Source organism: Ceratosolen solmsi, unplaced genomic scaffold (assembly GCF_000503995.2).
Source record: "Ceratosolen solmsi marchali unplaced genomic scaffold, CerSol_1.0 scaffold10, whole genome shotgun sequence".
NCBI classification, from domain to species: domain Eukaryota; kingdom Metazoa; phylum Arthropoda; class Insecta; order Hymenoptera; family Agaonidae; genus Ceratosolen; species Ceratosolen solmsi.
In genome coordinates this window covers 11,109,871-11,123,199 of record NW_011948412.1, presented here as the reverse complement: position 1 = coordinate 11,123,199, position 13,329 = coordinate 11,109,871, and the positions used below count along the sequence as shown (strand labels likewise).

The 13,329-nt window shown below is 27.8% G+C and overlaps 1 protein-coding gene across 1 annotated transcript in view; it reads right to left on the bottom strand.

The window, feature by feature from the left end:
* slmo (PRELI domain containing slowmo) overlaps positions 1-12,858 on the bottom strand; it is a 34,343-nt gene extending 21,485 nt beyond the window's left edge. The window contains exons 1-3 of the mRNA XM_011496074.1: positions 12,601-12,858; positions 12,284-12,449; positions 7,257-7,343 (exon numbers count right to left, since the gene is read on the bottom strand). Coding sequence (XP_011494376.1) covers positions 7,257-7,343; positions 12,284-12,449; positions 12,601-12,632 — 285 coding nt within the window. The 5' untranslated portion in view covers positions 12,633-12,858. The remainder of the gene's footprint in view (positions 1-7,256; positions 7,344-12,283; positions 12,450-12,600) is intronic.
* Positions 12,859-13,329: the final 471 nt, after the last annotated feature.

The window sequence follows — 13,329 nt, the reverse complement described above, 5'->3', positions numbered from 1 at the left end:
TACTCCTCCTCCACTCGCTCTCTCTCTCTCTCTCTCTCTCTCTGCTTTTCTGCCGTTTCAGCGCACAAACGAACACGCATAGAGTATTTTGCGCCTTCATACCAGAGAATCGTTCAATTTTAGCTTAAGCCTGCTGAATGGGGCAATATTGTGCCTCGCGAATAAAGAATAACACTCCCGACGGTGCTCATCCATTTATCTCTCTTTCTCCATTTCGCCTTTTATATCTAAGGCTCTCGGACGGCAGAGAACTTCAAGACGTAGGTTTTACATCATTGAATCACTTTTATCCCTGTTTCAAGAAGCTTATGCTGGCGGGACCTCCGTTTACCTCCCCCGCATTACCACCCGTATACATATACATCACGGATTCGGTAGGGAATTCCCTCGTGACTCGCCATATAGCGCCGGTTCATCTCAAGCGCATACAGAGATACGGACAGACAGACAGACAGACATTTGAAATTGAAAAATGACGAAGTGTTTACAGCTTCGTTTCTCGGGGATGCGTATTGAAATGAAAAGCAGTCGAACGGATGACGCGAAGATCCGCGCGGCTCACGCGATCGCGATTGCATTTTAGATGGGCCATGGGAGGAGGTGAGGTAGCTGCTGCGATGGGGTGAAGGTGATGGAAAAGAGCTCGGAAGATGCGCGATGCCATCGGGGCATCGAGACCAAACGAGTTGCGACGTTCGCTTTATGGCTCTCCTTTTTCCTCCATACCTCGCTACTTGCTTCCCTCGTTTTTCCACCAAGATTACACCTGCCGATCGTTCATCATGCGTCCGACGTAATGTGGCATCGTCACAAGTCCCCAGATTTTTGCCCCTCCTTTCCGCCACTAAACTCACCCGGGAATTTTCTTTCGCGCTGTATACAGACCTCGTGTATACTCTCACCTCTCTCTCTCTCTCTCTCTCTCTCCGATCTCGATCATCTATATCCTCATGGACTTCCTTCACGCGTACTATATGTAGTGGTAGCTGTAATGGGCGCATCAATAAACGATCGTTTATGTAACAGCTTTCGGTCCGTCGCCTCCTCTAAGAAACGTTTATGTGAAGTGTCTTGCCGTATGCTTCCTTTTGCCGCAGGCTTAATCACGCCCTCGAGGAGCACTAGCACTACGTATTTCCAGCGTAATGATTCAAAAATATGAGCAGCCAGCCAGGGTACTTGGGGAAAGATTATTTTCATAGCTCAGTATATGAATGCTCGTGCCACTTTTACGCTCCAATCTGAATTTTGCATAAGCCTTGATCATTCCAATGTTTTAGTTTAGATGGATTTTGCATATAATATCAAATTGTTAATAACGACTGTGCCCGCGCGAATTTCTTAGCCCACACGTTTTCTAAGAAAATTGAAAACTTTTTCAATCTAAAGGACATGATTTTTTTAAGGCACGTGGCTGATAAAGCTAATAATAAAACATAAATTTACAAGAGTAATTTGTTGATAATCAATAATTAAGTGTATTATAATTTATTTGTGTTTTATAAGCTGAATAATGTCATTAATGGATATAAGAATCGTCATGAATGGCGAGGGATATTAAGAAGCTTCCTGATAGCTCGACGGTAATATTATGCTATAAAGTAATTCGAAAGTAGCAAGACAAATATAACGTGTAAACTTATGCTTATGTTTACAATATGTTATTTTACGGGGTAAAATTTTTTTGGAGCCAACTATAATGTACGGTTGAGGACTTGCGATGCCAAAGTTTTTCCTGCTACATTTGAGTGTCACATCAAAGTTGGCATGAAAATTCAGTACGAGACTTTTTGGCTCCAAGAAATCTGGACTCCCACTTGGTGTTAAATTTAGTTCCAAATATGTTAGCAAATAAATATTTTTCTATCGAAAATATATTCACAAGGTATGCAAGATACTTAAGATTACATTAAGTTCTCTAACATTCGATTATAATTATCAAATTTTACATGAACTTTAAGATAAATTTTAGAAAATTGGTAACATTATATGGCAAATTATATGGTATAATTACAACACATATAATATAAAACTATTATTAGTATTATTATTATTTTATTATTTTGTTAATGAGAAAGTGCTTTTTCAATCATTGAAACAATTTTTGAATGCACAGATTTTGTTTGTAATGTAGAGAAAAATTCAAAGAAAAAAATTAATTGAAATTAATGTAAATTCATTTTAATTTAACGGCATAAAATATTTCATGCACGTAAAAGATTATATAAGCAGCATACAAACACCATATACAAATGAAATACACTAAATGCTGATTCATTGTGTGATTCAATTGGGGTGGGAGTTGGGGGGTGGGGGGCAAAAGTGACATATTTTATAAATTATACGAACCATTTAACTATTTAACATTATCAAGTAACAAACAGCCTTCAATTGTATAATCAAGCATTCATTCATGTGCGCTCACACGTGCGCGCATTAGGCAATTAATCGAATAATTTCAGCACGATCGATGTATCCTAAGATAATCCCTTTTTATTTAAACAATGAAGGTTCTTTATTCAATTCTTATTTTACTCCGTAATTACTGTTGATCTGGGTCCTTTAATGCGGTAAAACTATTCGACAGCATTAAGTGAATGAGCGACATCTTCTATGTATTCTCTTTCCATTCTAGTTTAGCGCGAAGCCTCGCTTCTGTCAGTTTGCCGTTCGACGAATCGACGACGTTCGTCGGTCGAACTGTCGAGTGATACTTGAGGAAGCTAGTCGATATTCCCCGGAACTTAACAGAGGAAAACCGTTTTCTTGTTCTCTCTGATTGGACTAACGGGTGGCTCGATTAGAGAAAGGAGAAAGGAAGACGAGGAAATGAATCAGCGTATATTGGATGAGATGCGAGAATCAAGGAAGACTGAAATGATAGTTCATCGATAGCATTGTGTATGTATAACAATCTCCAATCCTCCGACAGAACAATTCGCGACGATGGATATAGATCGAACCTCGTTATCTATTGTATAGAAGAAGAAACAAAAATACAGCATGTAATCGTTGCAAGTGCATTCATAAGACAAAGGAAGTAAGCGAAAGAGAAGGAGATAAACGAGAAACGAGAAAGGACGCGACGGGGTATGCAAATGCATTAAAGCGTTTTCTTAACAAATAACGAGATCTCATTCGCTTTATTTATGTAAATGAATGTAAATTTTGACTCACTATTGTCGTATTAAAAAAAAAATTATACAAATCATTAGTAGAGTTTATAAATTAAACACTACTTTAATGAAATCATTCCGTATGACTTTTTCTACTGATCGATAATTATATATATATATATATATATATATATATATATATATATATATATATATATATATATATACACACACACACACAATTATTACATGTTTATTAATATTTTCAACTTCGAAATTATATCGATTGATGTAAGACATTGATAGAAATATTTAACTTTATTTATATTATAATAATAATAATTTCAACTAATTATATTAAATATCAATCAATCAAAAATATCTATTCAACGATATGTCTTTCAGTTTCCCTATTCAATATCGATAGATAATAATAACATATTTTAATTAAAAATTAAGAAAAATTAAAATATACATACTTCGATGTAAATATTATACAAAAGAAGAAGAAAATACGTATTGTAAATTATATGATTCGTGATTAAAATGAAATAAAAAAAAAATAAAAAAAAATAATAATAATAATAATGAAAGCGTAATATTAAATCGTTTTCATTCATTCTGCGAATCTCTTTAATATTATTTATTTTATGTTAAAAAATATATGATAACTCCTATAGAATCATTCAACATATTTCCGATTGTTGTGGCTATATAAATAAATAATAGTTATCATAAATAATAGCTAATAAAAATAGAAGGAAAATGAAAAAAATCAACAATTTTCATGGATATTTTTAACTGTTTCCATTGGATAATTTAAACCATGGTTTACATAAACTTTCAGTCAATAATAAATAAAATGCGAACAAGAAATAAAAACAATAACATAACATATTGCATCTGAGTAGAGAAAGGCGTAGGTATAGGATAGATTTTGAAATTTATTGTTTTTGTGCGGGCGAACCTACGAAAATTACTACTTCGTGATTTCATCAAATTGAGACTTTCGAGTCTGTTTGCTCTTTTTTTCAGCTTTCGAGGACAAATTTATAGATCCGCAAACGTTGGAAGAAGTAAATTAATTATTACTTTTTGTGGTGTTTTGAAGAACGCGTAGAGAGAACACTATTAATGAAACATTCAACAATTTATTTTCAATAAATTTGAACCAATTACTTATAGTACGAAAAGATAAATAAAATATGGAACAACGTATATCTCATTAAAACGTAAGATACGCATTATGAATAATAAATCTTAATGTAAAGTGAAGCCTTCCGTTTTAAAAAAGCATTGTATTCTCCAGAAATACTTGGAAAAAAATTCTGCTGTGGCAAATCTATATTAACAATAAATACAAAGAATACCCGCTAAGTTATCGTAATAAAATCAAAAGTTTTATTGATCTTACCATTAATTTCGTATATCGATTCCATAATATTAAATTAATTAAATAGTTTTTTGGTATGTATGCATATGTGCCGACGTGTACGTGTAACACTCTTTTGTACACATGTATTCTGATTTATTAATATTTCTTTCCAATAAGTTCTTGCCTGATACAGAATATCAAACATAATTAATTTTTTCGCCTTCTATTTTAGAATTAGAGCGTGTCAAAAAAAACGTAAATAATATACGTATGTAAGGCTAATAACTAAGCGAATTACCGCAAAAGGCGTATAATCATAAACTATGAAAAGTCCCGTCACACATACCGTCACTATCAATGTGACTGTCGGACTACATGAATTAGCATTCGAATTTGACTCACGATGTTTATCTAAATTTACCATATATTTATACATATAGATATTGCGAACGTTTCAAAATTTGAATATCAATTTATGTTGCTTTGACATTTAAGATTAATGATTGATGCAATTGCATGTACAAACTATGTATAGATTGACAAAAAAAAAATGGATACATAAAATCTTCTTTTTTTTCTCTTTCTCTTATATGCGGCTCAAAACAATCCATTACATCGGATATTAAATTTTGAGCATTTCTGAATTACTTGTAAACTCTATTGGAATAGATAGAACTTAATTTTTTAATATCGAATTAGATATAACGCTCAAAGTAAAAATTCATGAAAGTTATAAAATTGAGTTACCGTAATTTAGAAAAAACCTCTATAAATCATCGTTAAGTTTTCCAATAGAAAAAATATCTATAAAATCTTATTCATTGTGAGTGGATATTAAATTAACAAATAATAACTAATATAATATCATTATTGTTAAAATGTTATTACTAAAGTATGCAATTAAAAGTAATTATATAAATTAAGTTTTTATGATGTGTGATATTTTAAATTGCTTTATTTTATTTATACTAATTTTAATTATTCGTTAAGAATTAAATTCAATTATAATTATATAATAATATAAAAAAAAATAGTGCTTAAAAAATTACTTTCAATAAAACTTTATTCTTAATAAAATACAGCTTCTGATTTTCAGACTAAATCCTTCTTTTTAATGGGTGGGGGGTGGGAGGTGGGGGGCAAAATAAAACAAAACAAAACAAAAACAAAATTGATACAATACGGAGTAACAACGGCTCGTAATTTATCACATATTAGATAGAAATAAATTTAACATAATGTCGATTTCGAATTTCTTTATTTGCCTCGCGTATATCAATATCAATATAAAAATATCTAAGACATAGCTGAGCCGAGCAAAGCAAATGATCCATCAATGCATCTAAGCACATATGATTGGAAAAAGTGACTTGAACAAGCAACCCTTCGCCTTCTCAACTCCTCGTCCTTCCATTTATCATTTATTCGCCGCTACCCTCAGTAAATAAATATTCGCTCGATTGCTGCCACCATAGACGACAAAGGACCGCAATCGCCGTCGTTCCGCCGGCTAAATTAGGGCGTGACAGATTTACCGGCACGCCCTGTCTATCTGTCTATCCACGCTCGAGTAGAGAATTCCAGCTTGAACGCAGAGCCTCCCGAAACGAGATACGGTATTAATCTCGAGAAAAAATGCAGTGCATCAGCGCAGTGTTGGGCATTGCTTCCATGTACATGTCCACCTACCCACCCCTCTCCCCACGGCGATTGACGTTTAATTTTATATCGATGGACTCGTGTAGTACTTCCACGGACGATGCACGTTCGAATCTTTGGTAGAATGCGCCAACCGAGTTCACTCGCGAGGAATTACCTGTCCGTTTTTATTAATCATAGACCCATTGTAGCCAGGCTTACATTATTTCTTTTAGATGCCAGTTGTAAAGAAGTTTTGTCACGAGAATTTCCGTCACGTTTAAAGTTTTGATTTTTACAATAAAGCTGCATTTGTACTCACACATTAAAGATTAATAATAAAATGCATCAATGTGGAAAACAATTAATATGATTCGAATGTGTATCAGTATGAAATTCTGTTATGATTCTTTGTATTACATTGAAATGTGTACTTTTGATAGTTTTAATATCTAATGATATTTTACTCTTTTTTTTTTACTTTTATAGTGAATAATAATTACATAATGAAAGGTACTTAAATCAAGTAATTTCCTCGTCATTTTATCGAAAATGTTATCATTATTATAATAATGCAAATAAACTTAAATTAATAAACTTACAATTTTTATTGATTTTAAAAGCATCAACAAATACAATTTGAATGAATAAGTTGTAACTTTCCATTACTTTTTTGGAATTCATTATTTACTTAAGATTTTTCATTTACACATAAATAATTACAAATAATAACAAAATACTAATACTAACATAATACTAACACATAATAATAACAAAAATAAAATAAACATAAATAATAACAATATTAATTGACTTTAATAATCAATGAAAATATTAAAAAAAAAAAAATTTTTAATTATAATATTGGCTATCGATATGAAAATATAACATTATTAAATTTTGAAAATACTTTCAAATAAAACGTGTTAAAATCAAGCCAATTAAGCATTTTATTTTATTTTATTTTATTATAATGTTCGTGCAGCATGAAAATATTAAAATAAATTTTTACATTTATAATATAAAAGTTACATTTTCTTTAATGTAATCTGATACATACGAGCACCTTATTAATCGAAGCTAAAAATATCTTAAATTATATAATTACACATAATATTTATACTTACATTTTTTGTCTTTAACACCATTTGCCTGTTACCTGGATCGACTTCACTCCTTTCACTGGCATAACAAATATTGGTATCGCCTAATAGCTATAACAAACACATTTATACGATATTTATTAACCGTACTTTTATCGCGTTATAAATGAAGTGGATGAAAATAAAATTGATTTTACGGAATACTTTCATATGAATTCCAAAAGCTAACCTGAATAACTGAATTAATTTCGCATTATATTTTTTGTTATAGAGACGAATTTACATGCAATCTACGGTAAAGAATTGTACGTAGCAAGATATGAGGGGTTGAATAATTTGAAAATAATTGGTCAATTAGTAACAGTAATTATAGTAAAAACGGAGTAATTAGAACACCATTAGATCAACAAAGTTGTTCAATTATATATTTTTTTTTTTCGAATTAGTACTTTTATATTGCAACAAAAATGAAGTTATCAATAGTCTCGTAAACATGAATTTACTTTAATATACATTATATACCGACAGAGCTCCGAAAATAAAAAAAATTAATTTTCCAAGCTATAAATTGTAAATTTTGAAATTACATAACACTTATACTAATTAAAATATTACTAATCTATCCCAATTAACTTTATTATGCAAAAAATATATATTTTTGTTGTTGTTGTTGTTGTTGTTGTTGTTGTTGTTGTTGTTGTTATTAATAGAAATTGGTATGAATAATTTGAAATAATTAGTTTAATACACTGTACTTGTAGGATCAAATATTTTTTAAACATTATTACGTTACTTGAATGATATTTTTACACAATGAATATTTTATAATGCGCTTAAATAAATAAAGAAAAATCATAAAGTTATAGATTTATTACGTTTTAAATCAATACTGCTTTCTATCATTAATATTATTCGAGAAGAAAAAAGAAATTGCTTTATTCAACCGTAAATTCAACTCACTTTCAAGTAGTTATTAAGCATATCATTTTATTAATATTCTACATTTAATTAACGAATATATTTTATAATACTGCATAAACATGTATAACACCGATCTACATATAAAAAGATTAACATTTTATCGCATTATTCATTTAAATAATAAATTAAGAATATAAACGGATTGATTTGGTAACGATTTGATATTCGGGATATAGATAAGCTGAATAAATTGATATAAACTTCTGTTTCATTGCAATGAAGATTTATGTCATATGAATTCTAGTCATCAAACAACAATATTTTATAGCAAAAATCAACATTTTTATTGCAATACGCTACTGAGATCAAGGGGCTGAAAACGGTTTACTGAAATAAAATATTCATTTTTACGAAGTTTTTTAGTATGATCAAACATTTCTTTAAAAATGTCGAGTGAAATAGAAATATTAATCATATTTCATGACTCCACTCTTTCATTTACCTATTCTAAGCTAAGAATAAATAAAAATTAAATTAAAAAATTTTTACATTTAGTATTTAATTCGTGCTTTAAACATTAATTTATTAAATTAAAAAATTGATTGTTTTACATTTTACGATTTGATAATACTTACATATAAAATAATTTTTATAACAATTTTAATTATACAAGTGTAAGAAAAAAAAAAGATAAACAAATAAGTAGTAGTATATAATAAAAAATGTTTAATGAAAAATAAATTTTACTGCGTATTAATTTTCAAGTTTGACCAAAACGATCAAGATAGTTGCAGAGGAGTGTATGTCAATAGTCCACAAAATTTCTTTTCCTACAAGTTCTCAACGGAATAATGATAATACTGCAAAGACATTATTACTTTATACAAAATACTTTTACACAGAAATAGAACTAGTCTCTCTCTCTCTCTCTCTCTCTCTCTTACTCTTTCTCATTTTTCTTTCTTTGGCGATATCCGTGCACAGTTATATCGAGGTTGAAACGAGGAGAGGCATCATACAAATGTATAAGAAAATCTCGATTGAAAAGGAAAACAAGATGTTGGGCTGCGAAGGGAGCAAAGTACGATGACAATAAAATGAAGAACGAGTAACGAAAGTTCCTGATAGACATTTCTGGAATACAGCCAAGTGACGTAACAATGAGAACGCTCATTATGAACGTTGATCAAGGCCCTTAACGACAATGGCGACGACATTGTTTGCAATTCGACGACATTCCACAAGATCTTCTTTACCTCTACACTTCAAAATAAATATTGTCGCCCAATCTCCATCGAAATTTTAACATTTTAGGTTCTGCCTGTTATAACTTTAAGAATCAAGGGAACACTCTTGATTTAAAGATAATACAGCTTCTATAGCTCATATGATTATCTAAGATATGCTTCACAATTAGGACAATATTAGAAGCATAAAATAATAAAGTATGAATGGAATGGAATTAATATTGAATTGTGTATGCGTATAAGTCATAGCATAATGAATGCAGTTAATATGCAGAAGCTCGCATGGATTTTTCTTTTTCAAATCCAAACATAGAATCATTTTAATGTCATTTTAATAACAAGGTCAATGTGAGAAAACAGAAAGTGTAAAGAGAAAACGTAGAATAGAGTAAGAGTAAAAAATAACAGAGAAAGATATAAATATGAGATATCTGAATATGAATAAGAATCTTTAGAAAATTTACAAAAAGGATCGTGTCTATAAATACAGTATAAAAATATTTGTATAGATATATTTGAAGAATTACACATTATTCATTGCGCTTCTTATCTTTCAAATATCATTTCCAAACGCAAAATATTTATTCAATAGTAAACCAACCAATCTTTCATTATATAAATATATAAAATATTCACTAATAATAAAAACTTTCATTAATAGCTTCTAAAGGTGATTTAAAACGTTTGTTGCAATAATATTATCAATTATAATATAATAATGGGCCTAATTTTATTGTTACAAAACATGTTATTCAAAAACAAAATTAGTTTTGTGCAAATTAGTTTTAAATAAAAATAATATATTTTTATACTCAATATTATTTTATATATAATAATTGTTAAACGCAATAAACAAATTCATAGCAATTTCTTTCACTACAATTCAAAATATTTAATAAGATTTTATTTAAGACTAAAATACATAGCTTCAAATTTATTTTTATTTGAAAAAACAGCTTACATATAATTAATACTCTATAAAGAACAATGGAGAACAATAGATTCAAATTTATTAATATTGAATCTAAAAAGGATTTGCTGTGTACAAATATAATAATAAATAATACACTAAAATGCAATCTTTGCTTAGTTATTTTGTACATAAATTAAATATATTGTATATTAAAATAAATGGAAACAATGTTGAAATTATAATAAAAGTTTGAAATAAAAAGTAAAATAATTATAGAAAAAATTAGCATTCTATGTATAATCTGAAAAAGATTTATGTTAACATACAAATGCGTACACACATATATTAGGTATATGAAAGTTATCTTTAATATATTAAGTTAAAGTATTCATTGAAAAGAAGTTTATTTACCACTTTAATATGATCAATTATAGAGCTATAATATACAATTATTAATATATATATATATATATATATATATATATATATTCATTATGAATTATTGAGAAATTATTTCTTAATTAAATTATGAAATAAAAGTTCATTTCCAACATAATTATATTAATATTTGTTACAAATATAAAGAAATTTTGAATTATTATATCAGCGCAATATTTATATATATAAAAATAAATATAAAATTGATACTCTACATTCGTTTTAATTAAAGGTTTTAGAAAAATATAAAAATAATTGTTTCGTTCATAATTATTATAGTATAGTATATTATATAAATGTTAATAATGTATACAGAGGTGACGAAATGTATATTAAGTTTCGATAAGTTTAAATAGAAATTTAAAATGGTATACATATATATAAATATATACATATGTTCCTTGTTACATAAGTTGTATTTGTAAAATGAAGCTTTGTCATTTAAACATCAAAATTTATGATTTATGGAAATTAATATGAAGATTTTATAAAAAGATAAAAAATTTTCATTCTATTGTTTCTAACAAAATTCAGCACATTTAATAATATAATAGAAATTATTTATTTATTAATAAATAAATATTATTAATAAATAAATAATTATTAAATTACTTTGAACATCCTAAATATTGTTATTTTTTAAAATAAAATAGAGAATTTTTTAATAATTTAGTATATATTAATTAGACTAAAACCACATTCATTAATGGATGTATTTAACATATATATATATATATATATATATATATATTACAATGTAATAATATATTAATTATAGACATTTACTCAAATTTCAATTTAAAAAAATTTATATGTGTGTATTTGTCAATATATTTCAAAAACTTCAACTCAAAAAAGAATGAGATAAGCTAAAAAACTGATATCATTTTTATAACAACAAATATCCTATTAGATGTAATTATAATATTCAAATTCAGAAGAAATTCAGATTATTGATCTACAATTTTATAGGACGTTACATATTTTTGCTTATATTAGCTATACTCTATAAATTATATTTTATCAATGTAATTAAAAGAATTATTTTACATAAATTACTTTAGTTATAATAATATCAGTTAATTTCATTTTATTACTTCAGAATGATAATAATATTACTAATACATAATATAAGCTTATAATAATAATAATAATAATAATAATAATAATAATAATAATATTACTTATACATAATGTAAACTTATTTAGATTCAAAGTACTTTTGGAAAATTTACATTTTAATCTTTTCACCGATGAAATAACGTATTATTTCAGTGTATTTGGCAATGCTAGAATGATGATTTGTTTGTTTATTCCAAAACGACTAACAAAATAATTCCTTTAATTTTAACTATAAATTATACTTCAAATTAATATTGTACCACATATACTTTTTTACAATACAAATGAATATGTAAGATAAATAAAATGCATAAATAATTGCACTAAAAATAGTCCAGTTTAAAGGTTAGAAATTGTCAACTATTAAAGCTGTAATTCTTGTAAATAAAATGATTGAACTTTATACATACTGGCTTTGTCCATCGTGGGAATCCCCACTGACTCGAAACAAGTCGATGCGTATGCAAAACACCATTAACAACTTTTCTATCAATTACATCAGTTCCAAGTACGGATGGAGTTATAGGGTTTGGATACTTTCTCCACGCTGCTGAAGCCACTGTTTCCCATGGATGACTAAAAAATAAAATATTAAAATTTGATTTTCTCATTTTCAGTTTTGTGGAAAAACTTTTCGTAATAGCGACTGTAAAATGTGAATAATCGAACAACAAATCAAAACAATTAGAAATTGTCAATTTTATGTGGAAATAAGGATAAAACTCACTTAAATATGTGTTCGGACATCCAAACCTTCATTTTGAGATTTGTTAAAACAATAATTTTGAACTTCCGAAGCAATGAACGATCGGATGAATTTTGAGGTTAACTGTACTGTACTGTATTAATCCTCATTGCAATCTCGATTTCAGGGGTAAATCCGGAAAAATTAGTCAACGTTAGTTGATATTTTTCCTATCTCCCACTTCTTTGTTCCTTACTAACCAATCTAAAAAAATCATTCAATCACTTATGCAATTTTGTTTAAGTTTGTGTTTAATCCACTGCTAATAAGAAATGACCTTGAAAATATATGATTTATTTGTCACGAATGGCGCTGTTCTTTCCTATTCTCTAAATCATATATTCATGCATAAAATTTCATTAGTTGTGCATTGATTTATAAGAATTAGTTACGAAACAATATTAAAAATCATATTGATAATTGTATTAAAAAAAGAGTGATAGTTATTAGTCATTTTGATGAGAATTTTCCTATTTTAATATATGACTGAAAAGATATTTGAATGACATGTAATGATTATATTGAATGTAGAATTTTAGTAATATACAATGAAAGAAAACTATTTTTCACTTTCTTTTTATTGGAATTAAATTTTTAATCAATATTTTAATGAAAATGTCGTGACATGACAAAATTTTAAGATCCAATCAATCAAAGAATGTTTAAATGGTTATTTGTTACGCTAAATATTTTATCTATCAATTTTTTACA